General features: G+C 41.1%; 4 protein-coding genes across 5 annotated transcripts; 2 read left to right on the top strand and 2 right to left on the bottom strand.

Moving 5' to 3' along the window:
* Positions 1–194: 194 nt before the first annotated feature.
* On the top strand, positions 195–5,283 carry LOC5509309 (organic cation transporter protein). 2 transcript variants are annotated; one of them, XM_032378213.2, is made up of 10 exons: positions 195–324; positions 528–868; positions 1,083–1,229; positions 1,604–1,884; positions 2,590–2,835; positions 3,386–3,520; positions 3,597–3,676; positions 3,946–4,054; positions 4,483–4,555; positions 4,650–5,283. In XM_032378213.2, the coding sequence occupies exons 2-10, from the start codon at positions 569–571 to the stop codon at positions 4,878–4,880; spliced, it is 1,602 nt and encodes a 533-aa protein (XP_032234104.2). In that variant the 5' UTR covers positions 195–324; positions 528–568; the 3' UTR covers positions 4,881–5,283. The 2 variants fall into 2 exon arrangements, with proteins under 2 accessions (XP_032234104.2, XP_032234106.2); XM_032378215.2 differs by lacking the exon at positions 1,083–1,229.
* Positions 5,103–12,971, bottom strand: LOC116616220. The gene is made up of 7 exons (XM_032378219.2): positions 12,784–12,971; positions 12,400–12,504; positions 11,855–11,991; positions 10,881–11,126; positions 6,124–6,333; positions 5,640–5,879; positions 5,103–5,404 (listed from the first exon to the last, which is right to left on the bottom strand). The coding sequence occupies exons 1-7, from the start codon at positions 12,863–12,865 to the stop codon at positions 5,315–5,317; spliced, it is 1,110 nt and encodes a 369-aa protein (XP_032234110.2). The 5' UTR covers positions 12,866–12,971; the 3' UTR covers positions 5,103–5,314.
* A 1,126-nt stretch (positions 12,972–14,097) lies between these two features.
* LOC5509311 (protein spire homolog 1) lies at positions 14,098–17,088 on the bottom strand. Its single transcript, XM_032378271.2, has one exon. It carries the CDS (start codon positions 16,896–16,898, stop codon positions 14,946–14,948), a length of 1,953 nt encoding a protein of 650 aa, XP_032234162.2. The 5' UTR covers positions 16,899–17,088; the 3' UTR covers positions 14,098–14,945.
* A 4,377-nt stretch (positions 17,089–21,465) lies between these two features.
* On the top strand, positions 21,466–27,438 carry LOC116616208 (ras-related protein Rab-23). Its single transcript, XM_032378200.2, has 7 exons — positions 21,466–22,000; positions 22,168–22,253; positions 23,538–23,614; positions 24,675–24,754; positions 24,946–25,028; positions 25,207–25,293; positions 26,030–27,438. Exons 1-7 carry the CDS (start codon positions 21,846–21,848, stop codon positions 26,179–26,181), a joined length of 720 nt encoding a protein of 239 aa, XP_032234091.2. The 5' UTR covers positions 21,466–21,845; the 3' UTR covers positions 26,182–27,438.
* The last annotated feature ends 189 nt before the right edge of the window (positions 27,439–27,627 follow it).

The following is a 27,627-nucleotide window of genomic DNA, read 5'->3' as shown; positions in this document are numbered from 1 at the left end:
TCCTTTCAATTTGAGACTCGAGGCAAAAATGTGTCAAAAAAACTTTATCGCTTGGTCAAATCTTTATAACACAAGTCTTGAAAAGCCCTTAGACCCAGGCCTCCAAGAGATTGGCCGAGCGAGATTTAAGGTCACCCAAATATTGATATGTTCCAAACGGTCGGTTTGACTGTAATGAACGCTTGGCTGATTTCAATATATTGATTCGGTAAACCGTTTAAATTATGCGAGAATGGATTTATTTCAAGTAGGCTGCTTCATTTTGAGAAAGTGCAAATGTGTTAGCAGACTTAGCAGTTCAAAAGGCGCCCGGGCTCTAATAAGGTATTTATGGCACAAATGACATCTCCTGCTTGGAGATGAAAGTCGATGTGAGACCTTGAATTGACACGCACCCTCATTGTCTATCATATGTTGCCCTTGAACATGCTGAAATTCGATGTGAGAGTTAGTTGTCACGGTTTGATCACGGTTTCATACTCGTTCAGGGATGAAGTATTTTATTTAACCCTCCTGCTCTCTTTCAGAAAAATCAGCGAACAAACCATTGTCGAAAACAAAACATAAAATGGACGACGATCATTGGGCAATCTCTGGGCTTAAGCCTAACAGCATATCGACCAAGCAAAACCATTTTGACGACATCTTTGCTCACGTGCGCTCGTTCGGCAGCTACCAGAGAACGCTTTGGGTGGTGTTCTATTTCCTCATGTTCCCAGTCTGTGGGCAGTTCGTCTCTGTCGTGTTCGCATTCGGGACACCCCGGTTCCACTGTGCCACGCCCAACCTCACTTGCTTTCCAAATACGTGCTGCGACAACTGCACGGAATACGAGTTTGATGGACCGATGAGAACTACGGTATCTGAGGTAGGTGGGGGGAGGGGTGAGGTTAGAGGTGCTTGGGATGGGAAGGGGTTCTCACATCGATGGCGAAGAACATTAACAGGTAAGGTAAACAGCAGAAGGTATGACCCTGAAAGGTATAACCCTGGCGCCAAGACACGTTGCAGGTAAACATAGTGTCAAAATCTACTTCCAAATGAGCCTTCAAAGAGACTCTTAACAAATTGTTGTGTTTTAGTGGAATTTGATCTGTGACCGCGCGTACCTGGGTGCTACTCTGCAGTCCTGCTTCTTCGTGGGCATGCTGGTCGGCTCACTGGTCAGCGGTTTTATCTCGGATGCCTGGGGGAGAAAAAAGTGCTTCTATCTCTCATACGCCCTCATGGTAACAATGGTTTTATCGGTCGAGTATTTTTACATAGTCGATTAATCATCGGGGAGGGGTTGATGTTTCGCTAATTTGTGTGTAAGCACAGACACTAAAGATGATATCACCGCTACACGGGCCAGCACCCAAAGCCCGGGGTGGGGGGAGGGGAGGGGCACCGATAACAACAGACGGCGGTGATCGTCGCCAAAATCGATTTTAACCCTAAGGTAGGCCACTTTGGACGAGGTCAAGGACTTTTCCTTTTTAGAACAACTCGTTTTCTGTTGAGGCTATCTCAGCTGTGCCGTTCTGATTTTCGGATTTTTTAAATCTTCACCTAGTAACCCTAAATTGATCTTATGACCTCATTGATTTTTTTTAATTTCCAGGTCGTAGCGGGTGTCTCGTGCGTGTTTGTTGACTGCATCTCCTTCTTCGCCTTCCTTCGTTTCGTGGTCGGAGCTGGCACGGCTGGGGCTATGTTATCAGAATACGTGCTTATCAGCGAGTACGTGGGTCCAAAAGCTCGCACTCTCATTGCGATCTACACAACCTTGACATGGATGACTACGGAATTGGTGAATTATGCAGTAGCTTTCTTTGTTCGAGACTGGAAAATTTTACTTGTGATTTACACAGCTCCTGGTGTACTGGCGATTTTCCTTTGGAGGTGAGTAAGGGGGGGGGGGGGAGGGTCACAATACCAAAGAAGAAAATATTAAGGGGGGGCACAGACCAGCTGGTCAGTTTTTTTTAATATCAGGGGAAGGGGGTCACGTGCCAGTAGAGCCGCCCGACCCTGATATCTCCTGCGTTCAACTAGAAACATGTATTTAAAGTAATTAAAACATTGTGTTACGGACAGACAAAGGAATCCTGAAATTAAAATGTTTTCATAGCTATAATTTTTTTGCCAAAGTCAGCTAAACTTAATTATTTCATCTAATAAACTTCACAACGAAACATTTATTGCGCCTATAATAGCACTTTCATAGGGAAACGTGTTAGGAAGACAATGGTCTTGCGTTCAGCAAAATCAATATGGCGTGCCGTTTTCCAGCCATAGTTTTCCCGCAAAAAATGTTCTTCCAGTGTATAATCACCCGCGGGTCTATGAAACGCAAATTAGGTGTAACGCTATTATAATGCCCTTATATACTCCTCTTACATGTCCTCTATGTCCAGTGCCGTAGCAGGCTTCGAAATATAGGAGGGGCACAATACAGAAACATTAAGAAAATATTGGGGGGGGGGGGGTGGGGGGCACAAGCCCCCAGTGCCCCACACCCACCCCCACCTCCTGTTACGGCCCTGATGTCCGCAGTCAATACAATAATATTCCTCCAAAACTGACTTATGCTAAAACACTTCTCAGATGGATCCCCGAGTCCCCTCGCTGGCTGGTTGCCCATGGCTACGTGGACGAGGCGCATTCCGTCATCATGAAGTACGGGCCCAAGAAAGGAAAAGAATCCGTGGACTCGGCCGCTCTGAGGGACTTGATACAGAACATCCGCCAGGATCAGATAAATGAAGAGAAAGAGGCGAAGAAATATACTCCCCTTGATATGCTAAGAGGGAAAAAGCTGAGAAAGTGGACCTTTATTCTCGCATTCCAATGGTATTATTAGGTTCAAATGTTTTAATTCTTCCTCGTATAAGAATAGTGCTACACAATAGTGCTTACTTGGCAGTAATTTGAGAGATTTCTAAGGAACTGGAAAAAGGCGAAGAGATATAATTATCTTGATATGCTCTGCGGGAGAAAGGTGAGAAAGTGGGATTGTATAGTTCTCTATCAATGGTATCTACTATTGCACGCACCCATGTGACACCGTTATCATTGATATAGTATTATATTTACACACCACTTTGTCCAAGTTATCTACAACTGCCCGCCTTTTGTTTTTCATATCTTTTCTATCTCTAAGGGTTAATTCAATTTTTCGTCTACAGTGATTGTTATTATTTGAAGGAAGTTACCTCACTCACGGAAGCGGTGGAAATTTGACTAATCAAAACCTGAATTGTATAATGGGGATTGGATATCAGCTCATACTGGTTGCGATTTTCGTTTGGAGAGACCTAATGAAACACGAAATGGTCAACGGACTATCTTCGTAGTGTCTTCGGGTTGCTTTCGGCTTATACATATCCATCTGTTATTGTAGGTTCGCTGTGTCGCTCCTCGCATTCGGCACGTACATTTTCGTCTCCCAGCTCGCAGGTGACATCTACACTAACTATTTTATCATGAATGGTATCGGTTTCATCAATATACCAATCCAGTGGGTTCTCTTTAAGAGGTAAGGCCTGCATCGCTCTTCTTTTATCATTACCGTTTGTTTATGAAAGCCATATAGGTATTGAATGCTTTTTTAGAGTGGGAAGAAGGCTGACACATGGGTGCTGTGCTATCACCGTGGCTGTCGTGCTGTTTATCATGCTGGCCATTCATAAGGGTAAACATTGAAGCTTTTATTATTATTTTTTTCATTTCAAGGGTTTCGGAAGCCTTTTTCTCCTTTCAAGAGCCTGTCCTATTTCTGTGCGAAACTGTATGCCCAAACAAAAAGCTTGCCCCGACGAAGAACAGGCCTGAGAATGCGCAAGAGACCTTACTTTTAGATTTCGTGTAGACGAAGGTTGCGCAGAAATGGGAAAGGCTCCTGCTACGAGATTGGAGCCAATTCTAACAAAAATAAAGATTACTTTTTGTCCTTAAATTCAGATTACCCTTTGACTACGACTACTATGGCAATAGTCGCTTCGGTAATTGGTAACATGAACTGGGCCTCTATCTACCTCATTACTTCTGAGCTTTTCCCAACGCTTTTGAGGTAAGGTATAGTCACGATCGGTAACGCACTGACACGACCACTCATGCATTCACGATCACGTCACGATCAGTCACGTAACGTCACGATCAGTCACACACTGACACCATCAGTCACGCAGCGTCACGATCAGTCATGCAATGTCACGATCAGTCACGCAGCGTCAGCATCAGTCACGCACTGACACCATCAATCACGCAGCGTCACAATCAGTCACGCACTGACACCATCAGTCACGCAGCTTCAGAATCAGTCACGCACTGTCACGATCAGTTACGCAGTGTCACGGCCAGTCACGCACTGACACGACCAGTCGTGCACTATCACAATTAGCATATCAAGAAGAAAAAAAGAACACGGTTTCTTCTAAGAATCTATATTCATCATGCGATTAAATTCACCATCGTCTCCATCTACTGTCTCTTCCACAGAAACATCGCCACTGGAGTAGGTTCTACGAGTGCTCGCGTTGGAGCCATCATAGCTCCGTACATCGGAATGACCGTGAGTAATCTGACAACCAAATACTGTCTATGCTTTTGACTTGATTTCTCTAGATCTTGGCATTTGCTTATTAAGTCATATCTTTAATAATTAGGCACAGTTTCCAGGTCTCTCACTGGCTCTCCCGGTCTCAATATTTGGCGCGGTCGCTCTTCTAAACGGTGCGCTCTCCTATTGGCTGCCAGAGACGCTGTTCGCCAAAATGCACCAGACGATCGAAGAGGCCGAGGCCGCTAAAGATTATTATGGGATACCTTGCTGCGGTGGGAAACCGCTGAGAGAAGAAAAGGACACAGAGTTACAGGAGTTGACCATTCAACTCTGAGTTGTTCGTCGTCCCTTGTTCAAAGTTGTATATTACTCAGTTACTGGCATTCTTTTTGGGACTCCTGTTTACCGTGTGGGTAGAGGGTCTGGTAAGATCCAGCCCAGAGGCCTGGTAACCACAGGTAACCCGAAAACTCACGGGAAACCTAGGGACTAGCCAGGGACTAGGTTGGAATGTTGAGTGTGGTGAACTATGTTATACTTGCTAAACTAAGCGGTATTGTGTTAACAAACCATTATATTTTGCTTTTTATTCGAGAAAGATATTTGATGAAAACATAATTCATAAACGATTTTTTTATAAATGTAAACGACCTATTTACAATATTTACATGGTTGACAATACTTGAAATATAACAACAATACATTTTCTTATAGCTCACTAAAAACCGATAACAACAGTCTTGGTGTGTATCATTTCCATATACTCGGTTAGTTTTCTCTGAGCTTGCTTAGCAAACTCTGATCATGTTCGGTGACAGGCCGCCTTCGAAACCAATTCTTCAGAGACGAAAAGTTTCTCTGAAATATAATTAAAAACATATTGAGGACATGGGTGATAATGACAACATGAGCGAGGGTTAGGAAGGAGAGGATGTAGGAGGGAAATGAGGGCATGAGAGGCTGGTGAGGGCCGGGCTTAGAGATGACAAGTAATGGAGGGGGACTAGATAAGATGAGGGGTGGTTATAGAGAAAGAGGCGAGTTGAAGGTGAGTAGGAGGTTAATATATAATTTAAATATTCCACATTCTTACCGTTCTGGTTTTAGACTCATCAGGTTTGTGTGGAGGTACGTCTTGTTGACTTTCAAGAACCTGAATTTCCTCGGGGTCTTCTCTCGCATTTGCTCCAGGGGAGGGGAGGGTGCGGAAGGATTTCTCCTCTCTATCTGCGTCGCTGCTGACCCTTGACAAATTTGCACCGCTGACCTTCACTTTCACCGTGTGCGCCGAACAGTGCATCTGAAGTGTGGCGTTGTTCCGGTTACGAGAAACCTTAGGTTTAGACAAGTAGAAGTGTGAAGGAAAATCATGTTTTTATTTGGTGGTTTACTACGTTGTACTAAGTGTAAAAGAGGAACACGTTATATCTTAACCTGACCCGGTAACGCCATGGCCACACCTCTCATTATCACTCTATCCCCGTATATCTTCACAGAATGTTTAAAACTTGTTTAAAATGTTTTCAACGAAAAGAATCATGATCTAAGTATACTATGTGTACAATACGCATGCGCACCTTGGCAGCCATCATCCGGGGAATAATAAGTAGTTCCGTCTCAAGGACTTCGTTTTTTGTCTGAAGGTCCCGGATTTCCTTCTCAAGAGCGCCAACCTTCCACTTAAGTGCGTTGTTCTCAACTCTCCTTTCATCAAGCTTTTTGCGGACCAAGTCGACAAGAGATGCTTGGCTTTGTGTTTCCAGGCATACAGCTCGAACGCGAGACAGCTAGAAGCATATGAAGAAAATACGTTTACAAAGTTTTTCGAGAATACACGCACTATTTATTAATCATTAAATATGATAATACCCTGACCACCATATACAATCATACAGTGACCACCATGTGTAATCACACACTGAACACCATACACAGTCACACACTGACCACCATGGGCAATCACACACTGACCACCATGGGTAATCACACATTGACCATCATGTGCAATCACACACTGACCACAATGTGCAACCACACACTGACCACCATGGGCAATCACACACTGACCACCATGGGTAATCACACATTGACCATCATGTGCAATCACACACTGACCACTATGTGCAACCACACACTGACCACTATGTGCAACTTCACACTGACCACTATGTGCAATCACACACTGACCACCATGTGCAATCACACACTGACCACCATGTGCAATCACACACTGACCACCATACACAGTCACACACTAACCACCATGTGCAACTTCACACTGACCAACATGCACAATTACACACTGACCAACATGTACAATGACACATTGACCACCATGTGCAACCACACACTGACCACCATGTGCAATCATACACTGACCACCATGTGCAATCATACACTGGCCACCATGTGAAATCATACACTGACCACCATGTGAAATCACACACTGACCACCATGTGAAATCACACACTGACCACCATGTGAAATCACACACTGAACACCATGTGCAATCACACACTGACCGCCATGTGCAATCACAAACTGACCGCCATGTGCAACCACACACTGACCACCATGTGAAATCATACACTGACCACCATGTGCAATTATACACTGACCACCATGTGCAATCACACACTGACCAACACATACAACCACACACTGACCACCATGTGCAATCATACACTGACCACCATGTGCAATCATACACTGACCACCATGTGCAATCACACACTGACCACCATGTGAAATCACACACTGACCACCATGTGAAATCACACACTGACCACCATGTGCAATCACACACTGACCACCATGTGCAATCACACACTGACCACCATGTGCAATCACACACTGACCATCAAGTGCAATCACACATTGACCACCATGTGCAATCACACACTGACCACCATTTGCAATCACACACTGACCACCATGTGCAATCACACACTGACCGCCGTGTACAATCACACACTGGCCAACATGTGCAATCACACACCGACCACCATGTGAAATCACACACTAACCAACATGTACAATGACACCTTGACCACCATGTGAAATCACACACTAACCAACATGTACAATGACACCTTGACCACCATGTGCAATCACACACTGACCACCATGTGCAGCTTCACACTGACCAACATGTACAATTACACACTGACCACCATGTGCAATCACACACTGACCACTATGTGCAATCACACACTGACCAACATGTACAATGACACCTTGACCACCATGTGCAACTTCACACTGACCAACATGTACAATGACACCTTGACCACCATTTGCAATCACACACTGACCACCATGTACAATCACACACTGACCACCATGTGCAACTTCACACTGACCACCATGTGAAATCACACACTAACCAACATGTACAATGACACCTTGACCACCATGTGCAATCACACACTGACCACCATGTGCAGCTTCACACTGACCAACATGTACAATTACACACTGACCACCATGTGCAATCACACACTGACTACTATGTGCAATCACACACTGACCACCATGTGAAATCACACACTGACCACCATGTGCAATCACACACTGACCAACATGTACAATGACACCTTGACCACCATGTTCAACTTCACACTGACCAACATGTACAATTACACATTGACCATCATGTGCAATCACACACTGACCATCATGTGCAATCACACACTGACCATCATGTGCAACCACACACTGACCACCATGTGCAACCACACACTGACCATCATGTGCAATCATACACTGACTACCATGTGCAATCATAAACTGACCGCCGTGTGCAATCACACACTGACCACCATGTACAATCACACACTGACCAACATGTGCAATCACACACTGACCACCATGTGCAATCACACACTGACCACCATGTACAATCACACACTGACCACCATGTGCAATCACACACTGGCCACCATGTGCAACCACACACTGACCACCATGTGCAATCACACACTGACCACCATGTGCAATCACACACTGACCAACATGTACAATTATACACTGACCACCATGTGCAATCAAACACTGACCACCATGTGCAATCACACACTGACCACCATGTGTAATCACACACTGACCACCATGTGCAATCATACACTGACCACCATGTGAAATCACACACTAACCAACATGTACAATGACACCTTGACCACCATGTGCAATCACACACTGACCACCATGTGCAGCTTCACACTGACCAACATGTACAATTACACACTGACCACCATGTGCAATCACACACTGACCACTATGTGCAATCACACACTGACCACCATGTGCAATCACACACTGACCAACATGTACAATGACACCTTGACCACCATGTGCAACTTCACACTGACCAACATGTACAATTACACATTGACCATCATGTGCAATCACACACTGACCATCATGTGCAATCACACACTGACCATCATGTGCAACCACACACTGACCACCATGTGCAACCACACACTGACCATCATGTGCAATCATACACTGACTACCATGTGCAATCATACACTGACCGCCGTGTGCAATCACACACTGACCATCATGTGCAATCACACACTGACCACCATGTGCAGCCACACACTGACCACCATTTGCAATCACACACTGACCACCAAGTGCAATCACACACTGACCACCATGTGCAATCACACACTGACCAACATGTGCAATCACACACTGACCACCATGTGCAATCACACACTGACCAACACATACAACCACACACTGACCACCATGTGCAATCATACACTGACCACCATGTGCAATCACACACTGACCACCATGTGCAATCACACACTGACCAACATGTACAATTATACACTGACCACCATGTGCAATCAAACACTGACCACCATGTGCAATCACACACTGACCACCATGTGTAATCACACACTGACCACCATGTGCAATCATACACTGACCACCATGTGAAATCACACACTAACCAACATGTACAATGACACCTTGACCACCATGTGCAATCACACACTGACCACCATGTGCAGCTTCACACTGACCAACATGTACAATTACACACTGACCACCATGTGCAATCACACACTGACCACTATGTGCAATCACACACTGACCACCATGTGCAATCACACATTGACCAACATGTACAATGACACCTTGACCACCATGTGCAACTTCACACTGACCAACATGTACAATTACACATTGACCATCATGTGCAATCACACACTGACCATCATGTGCAATCACACACTGACCATCATGTGCAACCACACACTGACCACCATGTGCAACCACACACTGACCATCATGTGCAATCATACACTGACTACCATGTGCAATCATACACTGACCGCCGTGTGCAATCACACACTGACCATCATGTGCAATCACACACTGACCACCATGTGCAGCCACACACTGACCACCATTTGCAATCACACACTGACCACCATGTGCAATCACACACTGACCACCATGTGCAATCACACACTGACCAACATGTGCAATCACACACTGACCACCATGTGCAATCACACACTGACCAACACATACAACCACACACTGACCACCATGTGCAATCATACACTGACCACCATGTGCAATCACACACTGACCACCATGTGAAATCACACACTGACCACCATGTGAAATCACACACTGACCACCATGTGAAATCACACACTGACCACCATAGGCAATCACACACTGACCACCATAGGCAATCACACACTGACCACCATGTGCAATCACACACTGACCATCATGTGCAATCACACATTGACCACCATGTGCAATCACACACTGACCACCATGTGCAATGACACCTTGACCACCGTGTGCAACCACACACTGGCCACCATGTGCAATCACACACTGACCACCATGTGCAACCACACACTGACCACCATGTGCAATCACACACTGACCACCATGTACAATTACACATTGACCACCATGTACAATGACACCTTGACCACTATGTGCAGCCACACACTGACCACCATGTGCAATCACACACTGACCACCATGTACAATGACACCTTGACCACCGTGTGCAACCACACACTGGCCACCATGTGCAATGATATACACTGGCCACCATGTACAACCACACACTGACCATCATGTACAACCACACACTGACCACCATGTGCAACTTCACACTGACCAACATGTACAACCACACACTGACCACCATGTGCAATCACACACTGACCACCATGTGCAAATTCACACTGACCAACATGTACAACCACACACTGACCACCATGTGCAATCACACACTGACCAACATGTTGAAACGTACACAATAACCAAATTTTAGCTTACATCTTGCTTAAGGCTACACACTTCCTGTTGAAGCTCATCCACCCTCGCCTCACTTTCACGTAGAGCTCTTGATGATTCAAACCGGAAGTGATACAACTCTAGGTTTTTGTGGCTGACAGTCTGCAAAATCCGGTTGATTTCCTGACGCAGGAGTAAGTTCTCATTACTAATTTGACCAATCACATGATCCTTCTCAAGAGACTCTAGTTCCAGTCTGTCAACTTTGGCGACGAGGACCGCATGTTCCTGTCAAACGGGTGAATCAATATCACATCAAGAATATCTTCGTTTAAAAGCCTAATAGCATGGCAGGATATAGTCAAATTTATTGGACCATATTCCAGAGTATACTGTAGATAGCATGGCAGGATAGTCAAACTCATTGGGCCAATTTCTAGAGTATACTGTAGATGGCATAGCAGGATAAAGTCAAACTCATTGGGCCAATTTCTAGAGTATACTGTAGATGGCATAGCAGGATATAGTCAAATTTAATGGGCAAAAAAGGGTTCGTCAACTTCACTCTTTACCAATGAACTATCGATCGATACTTTATCTTGGACACAGATCATTACCTACATTTTGTTAGGATAACAAAATGAGAGCTGGCACGTAAAAAGTTCAAGAACTGGTGTGGATAAAATGGGAGAACGTGTTCAACTGGTGGATAACATAGGAGAACATATTAAACTGGTGGATAACATGGGAGAACATGTTCAACTGGTGGATAACATGGGAGAACATGTTCAACTGGTGGATAACATGGGAGAACATATTCAACTGGTGGGAAAAAAATGGGAGAACATGTTCAACTGGTGGATAACATGGGAGAACATGGGAGAGTCTGAAGTCAGCTACCATACATTGCTTCTGTTATTTCCGTCCGTGTCGGGAGGGGTGGTTAGCGACGAGATACAGGACACACTTTACCCTTCCCCTGGATCCGCAGCTGAAGAGTTCCATAGTGCTCTCACCTGTGTTTTATCGTTGTTGGCTGACTGAGTCCATTCTCGGCAATCGTCTTCAGCGGATGGCAGCTCGATGAACCCGCCACCGGGAAGTTCTACCTTTGAGCCAAAGCTCGACCATGAAGATGGCTCTGCAAACTGATCTAGAAGAGCCATGGACGAAATAAGCGCTAAAAAATATTGTCAGAAAAAGTATGTGGGGAATTTAGCTGTCTTAAGGCTTTCTTTTTTCGATTCTGTTTTCTATTCAGGATTCGGTGGCGGCGTCTAAGAGAAAGAGTGGAGACTCCGCACCCCTGTCTGCTTTACCCAGGCAGCCCAAACACGATGTTTCTAAAACACCCAAGTACTTTGCTCAAGAAGAACATAGAAACGACAGTCTGGTATTTATAACTGATTGTTGAATTCTAACATAGACGTTAATTCGGGAAGCTATATAGAATACCTGAAAGAAATTTCGATTTTGAATAAAGTAACTGTAAACGAACATATTCCATGCTAGTACACTATGTTCTCTTCACCTCCAACAAACTTGAAAATGCAGGTCTCACCTTCTTCGCCATTGCAAATAGAGAGTTGAGATGTGTTGTTAAAATTATCTTCACCAAGTAAAGGCCCGCTTGGCTGTAGAAATGGAGTATCTACACTGAATGGCGCTATTGAAATAAAGAGAGCGATTAACCTTTTCGGTATACCTCTGCGTCGAAAGTTGGATTTGAAATACGGTACAATAGTCACAAGAGGTTTTAAATAATGCGCAAACAAAACCATGGTGATATTCAGCAACAATAACACTCATTTGCTAATAGCATCGTAATTGAAATGACAAGACAAAGGCAACGGGTCTAATGCGCATGTGCAAGAAGTCAGAGGCATCATTCATTCTTCATCATCGTTCATTTTGGCGCGAAAATTGAGAAACATCCCTTATTTACCTGTATCCATTGAAAAGACCCCCTCGGATGAGGACAGCAAAGCTTCAAAACCGACAAACGGGTTGTACTTCGCTGACCACATTCTTGATTTTATATTAGAATAATCCTTTTGTGCAGTAAAAAGCTAACTTTTTAACGGGGAAATAAATCCCTTCCTTGCCGAGCTCTGTATTTTTCTCGTCTGAGATTGTTTCGTCACAAATAATGACGCAGTGACGTCATCCTTCGCGCGCTTCCTTTTGATTGGCTATTTTTGCTGGATGCGCGCGCAAATAACTTTCTTTACTATGGTATGATAGGAATAGGTGGCGATAACTTATAAGGGGTTAGTGGCTTGAGTTTTGAAATGTCAGTATGGATAATCCAAGGCTCTTACCATAAGAAAAAGTCCAAATAATCAAATATACATAGCTTCGCTGTCGTAGTAATTCGAAATCCTTATCTCGTCTTGAAATAAGCGAATAGTCAATCAACCATCTATCAGTGTAGATCGATGGGATTTCAGGATCAATGTTTCTAAAGTAGGTTGCAACTACCAAGGAATCACCAAAAAAATCGCTTTGGCGCTTATCGTGATTGCACATCACGCATAGCGCCAATCTCGTTACCAGAGTCCCCGTACCTTTTTGCCAGCGGTATTGGGCTCTGGTAACAAGATTGGCATAGCGCGATTTAGCGTGAATGGCGCTCACGCATATCGTGACTTGCACCCATACATAGCGTGATTTAGCGTGAATGGCGCTCACACATATCGTGACTATTAATTAAGGAATCACAAAAAATTCTTTTTGTAGGTCAAAACAAAAGATCTGATTAAAATTATGTAAGTAGTCTCATGTCTCATGCTAGATTTGCGGTAAAAATTGAACGACGTTGATTGTTAAACGAGTAAAACTCGGCACATACGAGTGAATCGATAAGATACGCCATTCAAACGAAATGACATTTTCTTAAAAGCGTTTGAGTCTCTACTCCAATTGCTTTATTTCGCTTCAGATGGCACTCGGCTCTACAAAAAGGACAGGAACGTAGCGGCATATTTATCCAGGCATATATCCGACGTCATTCAGGCATATGGAAGGAATCATCTAACAATGATTTGTTGTTTGAGGTGATGCTTGAGTTCATTAAACGCGAGGTATTTAAAGATACATTTCGGCTTTATATTTTCTTCTTCAGCTAGGTCTTTTGTGTGGGCGTCGTCCTTTCTCATTTCTCATTTACGCAGAAACGAAGTAAATTACAATGAGCACTGAATAAGATAAAAAATGCCAGTCTGGAGTAGAAAAGTGAATGGAAAAAGCAAGAGAAAAATATCAAAAAATGTTTTATTCTTTTTACATTATGTATAGATGCGTACAGATATACCCTGCCAGCTACGTTAGCGAAATACTGCGCCTATTTACAGCGAATGAGTTAGTGCCTACAGGGCAAATACGATCAAGTACTAGAATTCAAATGGCTCTTTGCAGTAGGAAGAAAACACACGAGCAAAGTATGCTTATCACAAGAAGATAAATTATTGAAAGCACTTTTGTATATCTGATATGATTTCACATAAAATCCTTTTTGAAACTGAAATTTATTTTCATGATTTAGACGCGCGATATTGAGAATTGCCCAAGGCGAAATATTGATTAGATTCTGTCTATTATTTTTTTCCCAGACATCCACGATTGAAAGAAAATGAAAAACGAAAAGTACCAAGATGTAAATAAGTTATGTCTGCATGAAATTTCTCAAACCAATCGCAAACCATCTAAGCTATAACAGCAAAAATGCTAGACACTGAATATTTGCATCCAAATAAGCACATATACTAACTACGCTTGATAGAAATTACAAAATATTCATTCACTCTTTTAGTAATTAAATATATATAATTGTTTTCTATAACACTTCTCTCCTACTGATCACGATTCTACATTCTAATTGGCGGTAATATCGTAAGCCAAATGGAGGACCCCTTACGCATAGAGTGACGTAAACACCCGATGGGGATCCAACGATATGATATTAAAAATCCTTTAACCGGTACTACCTCCTTTTATCCACCCACCAACAAGTACATAAGCTCCCTTACTTTAATTATCACAAACAACACCATTCACAGCGTCTCACATTTTAGGGGTCCCCCAAGGCTCGTCCACATGCTGGGACCACTAACAGTGCTTACTGATGAACCTCTTGCAAGTTAAGCAGACTCGATGTGTTTTTGTTGGCATGCAATGAGTCGTCAGCGCTGGCGAACTGAATGAATTAGGCATTGAGCTAGCACACACAGGAAAATACGGCGATGAGTCACAGAACCCAGAATCTCTCTTATTGGTGCACTCATTCTCCATGAATACGTAACTAGATGACGTCTCCACTTTGTGTAGACAGTGCGAGCAAACGCAGCTCTCGCATATGTAACATGGTCGCGACCATTCACCAAATAAGGAGAACTTCCTTTTGCGGCAACAGAAGCACAATTGGCCCGAGATCAGGCTGCGGTATGTTGGATCATCAGGATCAAAGTTTTCAAGCTCAAGCATCGCGAGCGTTTTGCACATGTGCCTGACTTCATTCAATGTCATATAGATCTTTGCAGTCACCTTCATATTTTGAAGGTTTCGTAGGGAGGGCGGGAAAATGGGGTTGTCATCAAACCCAAGCGTATAATTCCCACTAAATTTTCCATTCCTCACACAACTATTATCCTCCACTGAGTCTAAGCTTGACTGGCTCGAGCCCGGCTCGTAGAAACCACTCGATCTAGACGAATCGAACTGCTTGACGTCCGCAACGCTGTCAAATTGCTCAAAAAGCTCTGCGCGAGGAGACGTAGGTAGACTTCGGCTTCTAACAGATTTGATTTCTACCACAGACGATCTTGGTATCTGCTTTTCCTCAGGGGAAGAATCTGGCGTTGGCGAGTCCCATCGACTGATTTTTTCCACAAACTCCAAATCTGGTTTTAGGCGTCGTCGTTTGTGAGTGACAGATGCGGAGATATCATTTGGAACGAGATTCAAATCTTCGCCGTAGTAAATTTCCTGCACTGTTTTCAGCACCGGCTGCGGTGTAGGTTTTAATTTCTTACAGCTTTTGATTTCCGTCAAGAGTTTGTCGTGTAAATTAGGGCTGTTTTCTGCAACAGGGTTCATTTTCCTCTCAGAAACTCTAGCCAGAGGTGGTCTAGAGCGGATAAAGTCCAATATCACATCGTGCGCATCTTTCGATTTATTCAGAGTATTCTGCTGAATGGACACATGATTCAGGTTAAACCGGCGATAACGTATATCATCCAACAGCATTTCGAACGGCGTCATCTCAAACGAAGCCGGCGGTAGTTTGTTATGTACAACATGCCTTAATGTAACCCCCTGTCTCAGCTCTCTCATTGCTTGCAACCATAACTGTGCCCATTCCGCTGCGTGCAGGCTTTGCAGATATGCCCAGTTTGTAAGTCCAACCCCTTGCCCTGAGGTCTGCGCCATAAGTTCATGACCGTTATAAAGGTGGTTGAGAAAAGCAGTCAGTTCAATAGCTTCATTGACAAGTGCACGACAAACCGCTTTAAAGTGGACTTGCGATTTTGCCTGGTCGCCGGCTAAATGTTCCGTACAGCTTTGCAAAACCCTTTCTAAACTCATGTCTTTAGATGAAACCCCTTTGCTGGATAAGCGTCTTTCCTTTTTCGGAGGACTCGTTCCCCGTATTCCTGTGTGTTTATCGTCACAGTATTCCGGCACAGAAATCCCCTCGTCTCCCTGCTCGCACGTCATCTCGGTTATAAGTTTCTCTAGCGCTGGGTCAAGCTCTCTCTCCATACAAACCTCCATACCGAAGTCTAAACACTCATACACCAAACTACCAAGCCGAAACAAAACTTCATTCTCCTTTTGCGGCGTTTCAGTAGGCGAAATACTCGTGAACTCAACAGAGCCATCTTTCAAAATCTTGGTGGTCGAGAGTTGAATGTCAATTATGTTCTTCTGAAAGGTTTGGAAACCAGTTTCGCGTTGCGATACCAATTCTCTGGTGCATTGATAGCAAACGGCCCATGCTTGCTCCTCGCTCAGAGGCGCCCGAAAATTTTTCAGAATTTCATAAATACTCATAGACTCCATAGCACTATAGTTGCATGGTGAAAAAGGTTCGATTTTCAGGTCTATAATTTTGATTTTCTACGTGCGTAGAATGTCGCGTCCTCCCTCATTTGATGTGTGGGCTCAGACTAAATAATTTATTCAGGAAGCTTGTGAAAACCCGTGCTGCTATCCAAAAGCCAAAAGCAACCATGAATGATTCATGCTAGACTGGCATTTAATTTAGGCACATTTCTATGGCGCATCGATTATAATAGGTTTGAGTCTTTTTGTGCGCGAAATTCGCGACTTTAGATGAATTCATGATTTTCTCGCGTGCTCATTGGCTTATCGCGAATAAGAGGCGTTCGTAATCTCTACCCAGACTTTACATTCTAGACGCGCTAGCAGAATACTCAATTACTAACACTCGCTCTTTGAAAAATATCGCACAATTCTGTCATCGAATTCTCTCTAATCGTTGATTCATACTTATATACTCGCCAACACAAACTGATTAACATCGTTTCAAAAAATCTAAGAGAAGGCCCTTGCGCAATTTAAAAAAATGGTATTTTTTTTACGCATAATCTCTTGGGCTCATTTCTCATAACCACTTTCCCAAAGTCTATGATTTCTAATAACTTAGATTTATCTGATTGCAACAGTAAACACTCCAGATAAATTTCTTCAAATTTCTAAACATGGACGGGAATCAGCGATGACTTCAACCTATTGAAGATTTTGTTTTTATTTTCAGAAAATAACACGAATACACTGAGTTATCAGCATCAGAGAGAGAATCAATTACTTATTTAAATGACATTTCGTCATGGTTATACTTGCCTACAATAGCCTGTAAGCAGGTGTCAAAGATATTTTGTTTTATTTGGAAAATATATCGCGCGCCACAGTATTTGCTTATCTGATGAAAGAGAAAATTGCTCAATGACATTGCTTTGCACAGTTGGAAAACCACAGGCCATGAAGACAGGTTCAGGAATAGGCTAAATGTCCTAGGGTTTTTCGACAATATGCTCTCTCCTCTGCATGCCCCTTTTTCAAGTCCCACAGAGCTAAGATAATATATTTTCCTATATTTTGCAGAAGCGGCATATTTTTTTACGTCGAACTTCAATAAAAAGTCCGGTATTAGAGCATGGTTAAGCTCGCTTGCAAAACCTCTTAGGCATTTGGAATTTAAGAATGGCTAAAATCTCTTCCAGTTAATGCTTGCTGGATAATGCATACATGTTGAAAAAATATTGTATGGCTTTTTTAAAAACAATCTCTTGAGAATTATTCATCAATACCATTTCCAGCGCTTTTTGTTGACAAGGCGTTCATCAATTCCCACACTAAACGACTAAGTGAATTCGTCATTATTATTTTTCATTTTATTATTCTATTCCATTTGAATAAGAAAAAGACTAAAATTTACCGGCGTCTATGATAAAAAATGTTTAATGCATCAATCGTACGTTGTTTTTATCCTCAGCTATTAAGAGTTAATTTTACATGACTGCATGATGTGGAATAACATAAATCTACAAAATCTTCGTGTTTTTTTTCTTTTAGACTTTTTTAGATACATTTTGTGTTAAAATGATAAGTATAACTACACAATGCAATTCAACTCATAAATAATAATTCAGATTCCAATATTTTATTCGGACAAAATAGAATTCAGCTATAAAAACTACTAAATTCGGTTGCGACTTTCAATTAATGTTTTTCCTAGAAAATTAGAAATTCATCCATTTGACCAATTCCAAACAATGTAGAATACGTTTTCGGCAGTGGGATGATACACATAATTTGAGCATGTAAGTCGTCTTACTGAAGGGATTTTTTTTCTTTCAAAGCTTTATGTAAAAACATGGCAAATTATCGAGTTTTGTAATCGTTACACCTTTTATCTGATAGGTCGAAGTAAAATAGCCATCCTTTTCATGCATTAGAAAATAATAATAAAATGCTTGATTTTGAAAATGTAGCTATCATCTAGATATAGAATCACTTTTGGAGTAAGATTTACAGGTGATATGTGAAAGCATTTAATCCATTAGAATCATCATTTTTGATAAGTAATCTCTTTTTAAAAACCTTTTTCAAAGCTAGATCGTAGAAAATCGCATCTACTTGACAATCTTAATTAAAGTAGGAAAGGAATAGACGAAGACTTTTAGGGACAAACAAAAGCATTTATTGTATCTAAAACAGCTTTGTATAAAAAAACAGGGACGATGTTTTACTCATGATAGAGCTACGAAACGTCTGGAGAATGATAATCATGGCTGTATATTGAGCGTTTTACACCCGAAATACGTTACTCAAGGACAGTGCTAAAAAGCGCCTAATCAAAATGATATTATCTAACAATGGGATGGGTGAATAAGCTATTGAAGGGGAGGGGGGTCGAGAAAGACACACTGCGTATCGTCAACACAACCATCGAACAAAAAGTGAATGTGAGTAAAGAAATTCTGTGCAGCCAGCATTAACATTGCATTTTTTTATTGAAAACATGAATGGGGAATGTCAAATACCTTGTCTATATCAACGCCTGTCGCGCTTAAGGATTTGAGTGGTTCATATAAACGTCAACTTGACGTATTAGTCAAATTCTTGAATTCCATATAATTCCTGTATAAGTATTGATAGTCAGAGAGCAGGAATAGAGGCGCACTAGAGATGATAGCTTGACATCTCTCGACGAATTCTCAAACGCGCTATATTGATGCGGGATGAGACAAGACATGAAGTGTTCGTACTCCAACACTAGAGCGGTTAATGAATTAGGGTCGGCCCACGAAATAGAGCGGACTATGTGACATTCCGCTAAGTGATGCCTGGTAAGCACTTTGCGAACATATCATCAACAAACAGCAATATGTGTGATTGCGAGACCAGGCGTATAGCTAAGGGTGGGGGTGGGGGGGGTGGGGTGGGGGGAGGCTTTTCCCACAGCTAGCAAACACACACTTTTCCCTTTTTTTGAAGGATCGCCAAACATTTTGCAATTGTACTTATCTATGACTGCGTACATCCCTCCCTCTCTCGGCGCCTGGCTTCGCGATACCGAGAAATCGTATGGTAAAAAAATAATCTGCAAAGCAAAAAGCGATCCGTGGGCATGCCAAGTTGAGCTCGAAATCAGCAAGATAAAAAAACACCTGAACATTGGTCAAAAACAAAATGAAATAAAAGGGAAGATTATTGTCTAGTCATAGTCAACGCCAGGGTATGTAGTATGTTTGACTGAGTGAGTGACACTTTTATTAGATTTCTTTTCATATCGAGCGCCTGAGCGCTATTTATGCCCTGTATCATTCATCACTGGTGTTTCCGTTCCACCAGCCATCGAATTAGTACTGGCGCCACGTATGGCATGCATATAAAAGGCAAAGACGGGGTTTAAGGTTTTTGGGGGTAAAATGCTTTGGATAGTAAAACAACATATTGGCTCTGCGATTTGGCCTAGCTTATTTATTACTATCCAAACCTCTTTGAATAGGAATTATTTTTCTAGTCGCCTTGGTCAAAGGTCTCGATTAATCAGTCTATCTCACATTTTTATTCGTCGGAGCCAGCTGATCGACTCAAGTCTCTGCTTTCTGTCTCCATTATCTAGATATTGTGTTCAGTTTTCCGTATAGACCGCCGAGGTTCTTGCGGTAGAATCTGTTATACGTTCCTGGGCTCTATCGTGTAATACAATTACACAAAATTATCTGATGAGTTTTCAGCTATTTTCTAAACCATTTGCAAGCTTTGGTGATTACTGACCGTTTATTTTCTTTTCTGAACGGAGAAATATATTCCCAATATCGCGAGCTTATTGTCGCCAGGCGAGTGTACCTAGCTAGAGGTGCGCAGGCCCCTCCCCCCCCCCCTCCCCCCGCCATGTGCGCAAAGTCAGTCATTTATAACGAAGGACAAAACCATTTTTTGAAACGATTATGGTAAACAATTATGGGAAGAGAATCCGCACGCCTAAAAAAAAAAACAGGCGAGGTCGTTTTCGTTCGTTGTACACATTTGCCAATCTATCCATTTCACGAATTTTCTTGAAAACGATGAAAACATTTTGTCTTGTTTTTTTCCTGTGAGTAGTGCATGCTCTAGCTACCAGGCTCGCTTTGATATCATGCAATATGTGTGCCCGGGGAGCCATTTTAGCCATAAAAAGTATCTTTTGTTTGAAAAATCCGCCCTTAAAAGCGCGCCCGCGAACAACTATTGTGGTGCGCGATGCATCACGCTCCATGAAGGTGGAGGGAAAGAAAGCGGCTTCTAGTAGCAATCAAGGTTGTGGTTGTGGGGAATGGTGTGGTTGGCAAAAGTAGTATGATTCAGAGGTACTGCAAAGGGATTTTCACCAAGGACTACAAAAAAAAACAATCGGCGTGGACTTCTTGGAGAGGCAAATAAGGTATGTGCCTGTACAACCAGTTTGTAGGTTTTTGATATCATCAAAATGTGTGCCGGGGAGCCATTATAGCCATAAAAAGTATCTTTTGTTTGAAAAATCCGCCCTTGAAAGCGCGCCCGCGAACAACTATTGTTCAAGCATTATCACCATGGCAACCCGACCAAGCCACACGTGGTGCGCGATGCATCACGGTCCACGAAGGTGGAGGGAAAGAAAGCGGCTTCTACTTTATAACTCATATCTGAACTTCTATGTTTCTTACCAGGAATTGCTCTTCCAACTTATATCATTTGTACTTCAACTGCAGATGCTTATTAGTTGATTGATTATTGCGTTGTTTTGGAATTTCCAATTTTGTGTTTGGCCGCAGATAGCTGAAGTTGGCGAGCTCAAAACCTCGAGTGTTCTATGAACTTGGTTTCTGCATCAAGAATGCGAGTATTTGAAGGGTAGAAAAACTCCCTTGCTTCCTCTACAGATCACATCTATACTTAACATCCTATCGAGAGGAGTACGACTCGATTTCTAATCTCTAAACGACATACTGCTCGAACATGCGCGAGGAAGACGTCGAAGTAGCAATCAAGGTTGTGGTTGTGGGGAATGGTGCGGTTGGCAAAAGTAGTATGATTCAGAGGTACTGCAAAGGGATTTTCACCAAGGACTACAAAAAAACAATCGGCGTGGACTTCTTGGAGAGGCAAATAAGGTATGTGCCTGTACAACCAGTTTGTAGGTTTTTGATACGTATGCAAACTATCGGCAAGAGGTTGTACCACAATACGTTCATGCCCTAATGGTTCTAAAGGCGCCGACACAAACCAAACAAAAACTTTTCGTGAGTGAATCATTTTACCGTTGTCTTCCCTCTTTTAGTGCTAACGGTGAAGACATACGACTTATGCTATGGGATACCGCCGGCCAGGAGGAATTCGACGCAATAACTAAAGCGTATTATAGAGGTATGGAAAACACTGCACATAACACATTAGTACAAAATGGAGCCAAAAGGATTAATCTATCGCACGAAATATTCATTTTATCCGCTAATACGATCTTTAAACGGTTTGATTCTCTATATTTTTCATCCATTTTGATCAGTGTATTTCTTGGTTAAGCTGATAGCTGTAGAAGATTGATTTACAATTTTATGGATAACTTAGATTCCAAAATTCTTTTTCAAAGAGGAGGCAATATTACTTCAAGATACGTAAAAATCTTATAGCTGACAAGCTTTTTCACTGCATCTTATTTAGAGTATTTCTATCTTCTGCATTTTATTTCCACTTCTATAATTCACTTTAAGTTTTGTTGAGAATAAAATTAAATTATATGGAGACAGTTTACAACAATTTCAAAGCCTTTTGTTTTATAATGTTTTTGTTATTCAAAGCACATACAAATGCTTTTACTTGAACAATACCAGGTACTTGTCCTATTTATTTAAACTCTTCATTTGCTAATTTGAGTATTTTTTCCTTTTATCCTTTTATCTGCATTTTTTGCCTAGAATTCAACCTTTTTCTAAACACAATAAACTTAGCTTGGTATTTTATCTTCAGTCATTTTATTTCGGCTAAAAGGGTGCAAATTAAAACAAATATCAAAAATTTGATTTAAGTTTAGTGTAGAGGGATATGGCACCACTTTTTTCATGTTTGCTAGTGTGGAATGATGGTAAATGTCTTTTCATATTCTTTGAATACTTCGGGCCAGCTCATATGTCATGTTTATTCCCTCCCGCTGTGAAACATTGTTATTAAAACAATTCCAAGGGCAATGTCGCCCACTAAAATTAATGGAAATTTGAAAAAAAAATAAAATTAAAAAATAATTTAATAATTAAACCCAGCATGTAAATTAATTGATAATGTCTTAATTAAAGTTAAAGCACCAATTAACCACCTTAGATTATTATGTATCTGCCAAATGAGAAAGTCATGATGTTATGGTGATTGATGACGCAAAGAATGTTATGGTTTTCATCAACCAGAAAAATGCTGTGCCTTTCATATCAAGTGTCATTTAAAAAATTATGGCTAAATTAGATTTGTTTTGTGCTATATGAATCTATAACAGATAGTTATCTTAATGTAGGACAATATTTTTATTTTAGATTCATTATCTCAATACAGTACTTTCATTTTTACAGTTTAAATTCAACTGTGTATTTTTATCAGTCATCACATTCACATGTTGATTTGCTTATGAACTAACCACCTGATAAAAAAAACTGTATTTTTTAGGAGCCCAGGCGTGTGCTCTAGTCTTTTCCACAGTAGACAGGGATTCTTTTGAAGCTGTTGAAAGTTGGAAGACGAAGGTTTGTAAAAAAAACATGTATATTGATTACTGTTATAATGTTGAGTATATTATATTAAAAAAGCCAATGGTACCACCATTTTACGCTCTCGCAAAATACTCAAAGAATGACTCAAAGAATTGCCCAATTCAACCAAGAAACTTCCAATCAAATATCATATAAATAAGTATGAGACTCATGGATTGCTATTTTGAAAATAATCCGCTTTGTTTTCAATTGTAAACAATATCGAATGAGAGGTGGACTGACATTCTTTAAGTATATTATAATACAGATTATATTTATTCAAAATTTTTAAGTGAATGCTATGCTTACATATTATGAAGCCATAAAAGTCATTTGCAACAGATCCAGATTCCTTAAAAATCCCAGGCTGACAAAAACTAAATTTGATCCTGGGTCCTGTTTCAAGAAGAAGACCCTAAGAGGCAGATACAGGAGGGGGGGGGGGGGGGGGGGATATGATCCTCTGTTATCCAAGAGCAGAGAAAAAGAGAAAACAAAATGGCATCTTGCATTCTAATTTAATGTCAGAATTTAGACGATTTTAGACAGAGTGAAAGTTGAAACACATGCAAAAGACGCATTTTACAGTTTGTAAATTTACAATGAAGTACAAACTTCATTGTGCTACTCTGGCAGGACTGAAAACAATCTATATTGCCTATTCTGTCGAGAAATGTGAATCCCCCAAGACAGGAAGAAGCTTAACCCTTTCCCCTTTGATCATTCCATGATTTACATGTACTTTACCTCAGTCGATCTGTTTGTTTTTTGGCACTTTTAGTAGCTTTTTTAATGGTCGCCATTTTGTTTTAAGAAAAAACAGCGCATGCTTTGCATATTTACTATGGAAATGGAAAGCCATATAGTGGTAATGATGGCTATCCAGCAGATAGTTATCAAGCCTTCTATCCACTTTTTATGCAATGCTATTTAATCCGCCTGATAACTATTCGCTGGATAGGGATTTTATCTGGTAGCTAGCGCCTATCTGGTGGATAACTTATTCAGGCTTTGTGCAACTGGCCCCTGATGTAGAAATCTGTTATATTTTCAGGTAGAAGATGAATGTGGTAGCATTCCTATGGTTGTGGTACAGAATAAAATTGACTTAATTGATGAAGCAGTCGTTAAGCCGTAAGTATTATTTCTTGCTTACTGATCTCCTATTTGATAATAGCCAGAATGTATCATTTTCACAAGCACTGTTATTTTTTTAAAGTAAACATTCCAACAATTTATGGTCATTAGGAAAATAGCAAGTCTGAAAATTATATGCTTTGATAACATGAGAATTCTGAAGGTGATGTTGTTATTATTGCTTTCAGGGATGAAGCAGAATCATTAGCCAAAAAGCTAAAATTGAAATTCTATAGAACATCTGTTAAAGAAGATCTTAATGTCAATGATGGTAGGTTGAATTGTTGTTTATAGTAATGTGTTTCTTTCCTTTTCAAAATGCTCATGCAACATATTGTCTTTATTAAGGCGATGTCTTTGTTTGCTTTTCAAATTTCTCATACAGCATATTGTTTTTGTTATAGTGATGTGTTTGTTTGCTCATACAACATGTTGTCTATGTTTTGCAGTTTTTATGTATTTGTCCGAGAGACACCTAGATCGTATACACAATGAAGAGGTAGAAGAACCTGCAAAGAATGAGAAGCAAAAACAAGGTACACACATTGTGATGGCTGGTGTGAGGGTAATAAAGGACATAAAAATATATAAAAAAATATACATCAAGGAATTCTAAAATATTCTTCAAAGAATACCAAATTATACTTCAAGGAATTCTCTGCCTTATTTGATGTAAAATTAGCTTATTTGAAACATTTTCCTGTCATGTCACTGTTGATGATACTAATATTAACAACAGTGATGAGTCATGATTATGATGAATGGTAGTGATGGTGATTATTGCTTCTGGTGATGATAAAGATGGTAATGATGATGACGATGGGTGGTGATGATGATGATGAAAATGATTCGAGGTCATCACTGATTGATGCTGGTGTGAGTGATGAAGTGTTAAGAGCAATGATGTTTGTATGGGTACAGTATGTGAGCCTATGGTGTATTGAGAGTACTGTTGCTGGTGATGTTGTTGATCATCATGATACTGGCGGTATGATTGGGATAGGAAGTCAGGTGGTTACAACTTTCTGAATCAACAAGGTGTTACAACTGACATGAAGTAATGAGGTTACATGATGATAGTGTCAAAGATATGGTGGCAGTTTTGGTGACAAGTAATAACAATTGCATGAACTGCAATGTGCAGTATTCTTTGTACCAAGAAAGCAGGCCCCTACCCAGGGTGAGTGCCAGGGGCGAGAACATATCCCCCCCACAACAGCTGTGGATATCCTTAGCCCTTGCTAACCCTGCCTCTCCTTCCCTCTCTTCCAGTGTCAGGGCTTTTCAGTGCCACATCTCAACAATCTGCAAACAACAATTCAAATTCTGCACAGCCAAGCAGCGGCACTGGAGAAATCATTACTTTAAAACCCAACAAGCAACGAACTCAAGGGAAGAAAAACAAAATATGTGGCTTACTTTAGGTGGGATAATAATAAGAATTGATAAGTTGAGGTGCTGCCAATGTTTGTCCTTTAGGAGGCTAGGGAATATTAGATTTCAATCATTTGTGGTAGAAGCCAAGAGAAATATAAGCTAACCGTGATGTGTCCATGTACTATATAGGGTATACATCCAAAAAGTTTATCATGGACTTATTGTCAGTTATAAACTCTACATTGATTTAGTTTACTAGATTAATTTGACAGACATCAAAGTTATTTTTCAAACATATAAGATCATTAACAATTAAGACAGAAGGATCAAAATTAATGGAAAAGGAAAACAAGTTCTTTTACTTTTTTTTCTTGCAATATAAGATCTTTGGGCGAAATTAATGATAGCCAGACAACTCATGTATGCCTTTGAGGATATAATATTTTGTTTTAGATTGGACATTGTTATTTTCCTACAAATGTAGGCAAGTAGTATGCACATTTTCATTTACAATCAAGCATTTGCACTAAGCATTAATTAATGGTTTCTTAGCTGTTTTAGCACCAGTTAGCATCAAGAAAAGAAATATATAACTGCTACATCTGAAAATTAGTCTGCTCACTAGCATTGATGGTGTTTCTTTTTTTTGTTTAAAATCATAAAAAGCCTTGTTTAGTCACGCAAGGGCAGGACGTGCGAATAGAATGGCAGACCAAGTTTGTAGCACCCTGGGTACCAGAGGTTTTTTAGCAAATAAACAAGGTCCTGCCCCCAGGGTACACAGTACACATTGCCTTATTCTGGATATAAAGCATGCCTGTGAGTAAAATATTGTGCACTGGATGATGGATATTAGAGGTTCATAATCTAGTGGGTGCACAAACAAACATGAAGACAGCCCATTGTCTACTAGCAGAGCTGCATCATGCCATGTTAGATTGGGGGGCACAATACAGAAAGGGGGGGGGGGGGAAGCCCCTCCTTCACTGGTCATTTTCTTATAATTTTTGAAAATATTGGGGGAGGGGCACATGCCCCTGATGTCTCACCCCCTGCTACAGCCTGACTGAAAACCTTTAACGTCATGAGAAATTTGACTATACTTGCAATATGTCAATATGTTTGTTGCAGATTTAGTTTCCAGCTTAGGTACTTTTGAATAAAATGTTGAATAAGGCATTTCTCAGGTGTAAAAACATCAAATTATCTTTGGGATGTAAGGTATTATAATCCCAGTAAATTACTTAGTGTTCTGTAAGTTATCAATCAAGAAAAAGAAGAAATAAAACTCTACATTTTCCTTAGTCATTGTTGTCAAAACTCAAGTACACTAATATGTTTTGCTGTGGACAAAACCCCTAACACCCTCCTGGTGAGGACTTCTCCTCTATATGCACTATATGGGGAAGTGCTGCTGGGATTGGGTAGAGTTTTTCACCTCTGTTCTAAATTGGGTGTACATTTCAAGTCTTTTTGTCATGGTGTTCTTATTT

This window comes from Nematostella vectensis, chromosome 4 (genome assembly GCF_932526225.1).
Source record: "Nematostella vectensis chromosome 4, jaNemVect1.1, whole genome shotgun sequence".
In the NCBI taxonomy this organism is placed as follows: domain Eukaryota; kingdom Metazoa; phylum Cnidaria; class Anthozoa; order Actiniaria; family Edwardsiidae; genus Nematostella; species Nematostella vectensis.
Note: the sequence above shows the minus strand (reverse complement) of the source record. Positions and strands in the feature narration are given on the sequence as shown.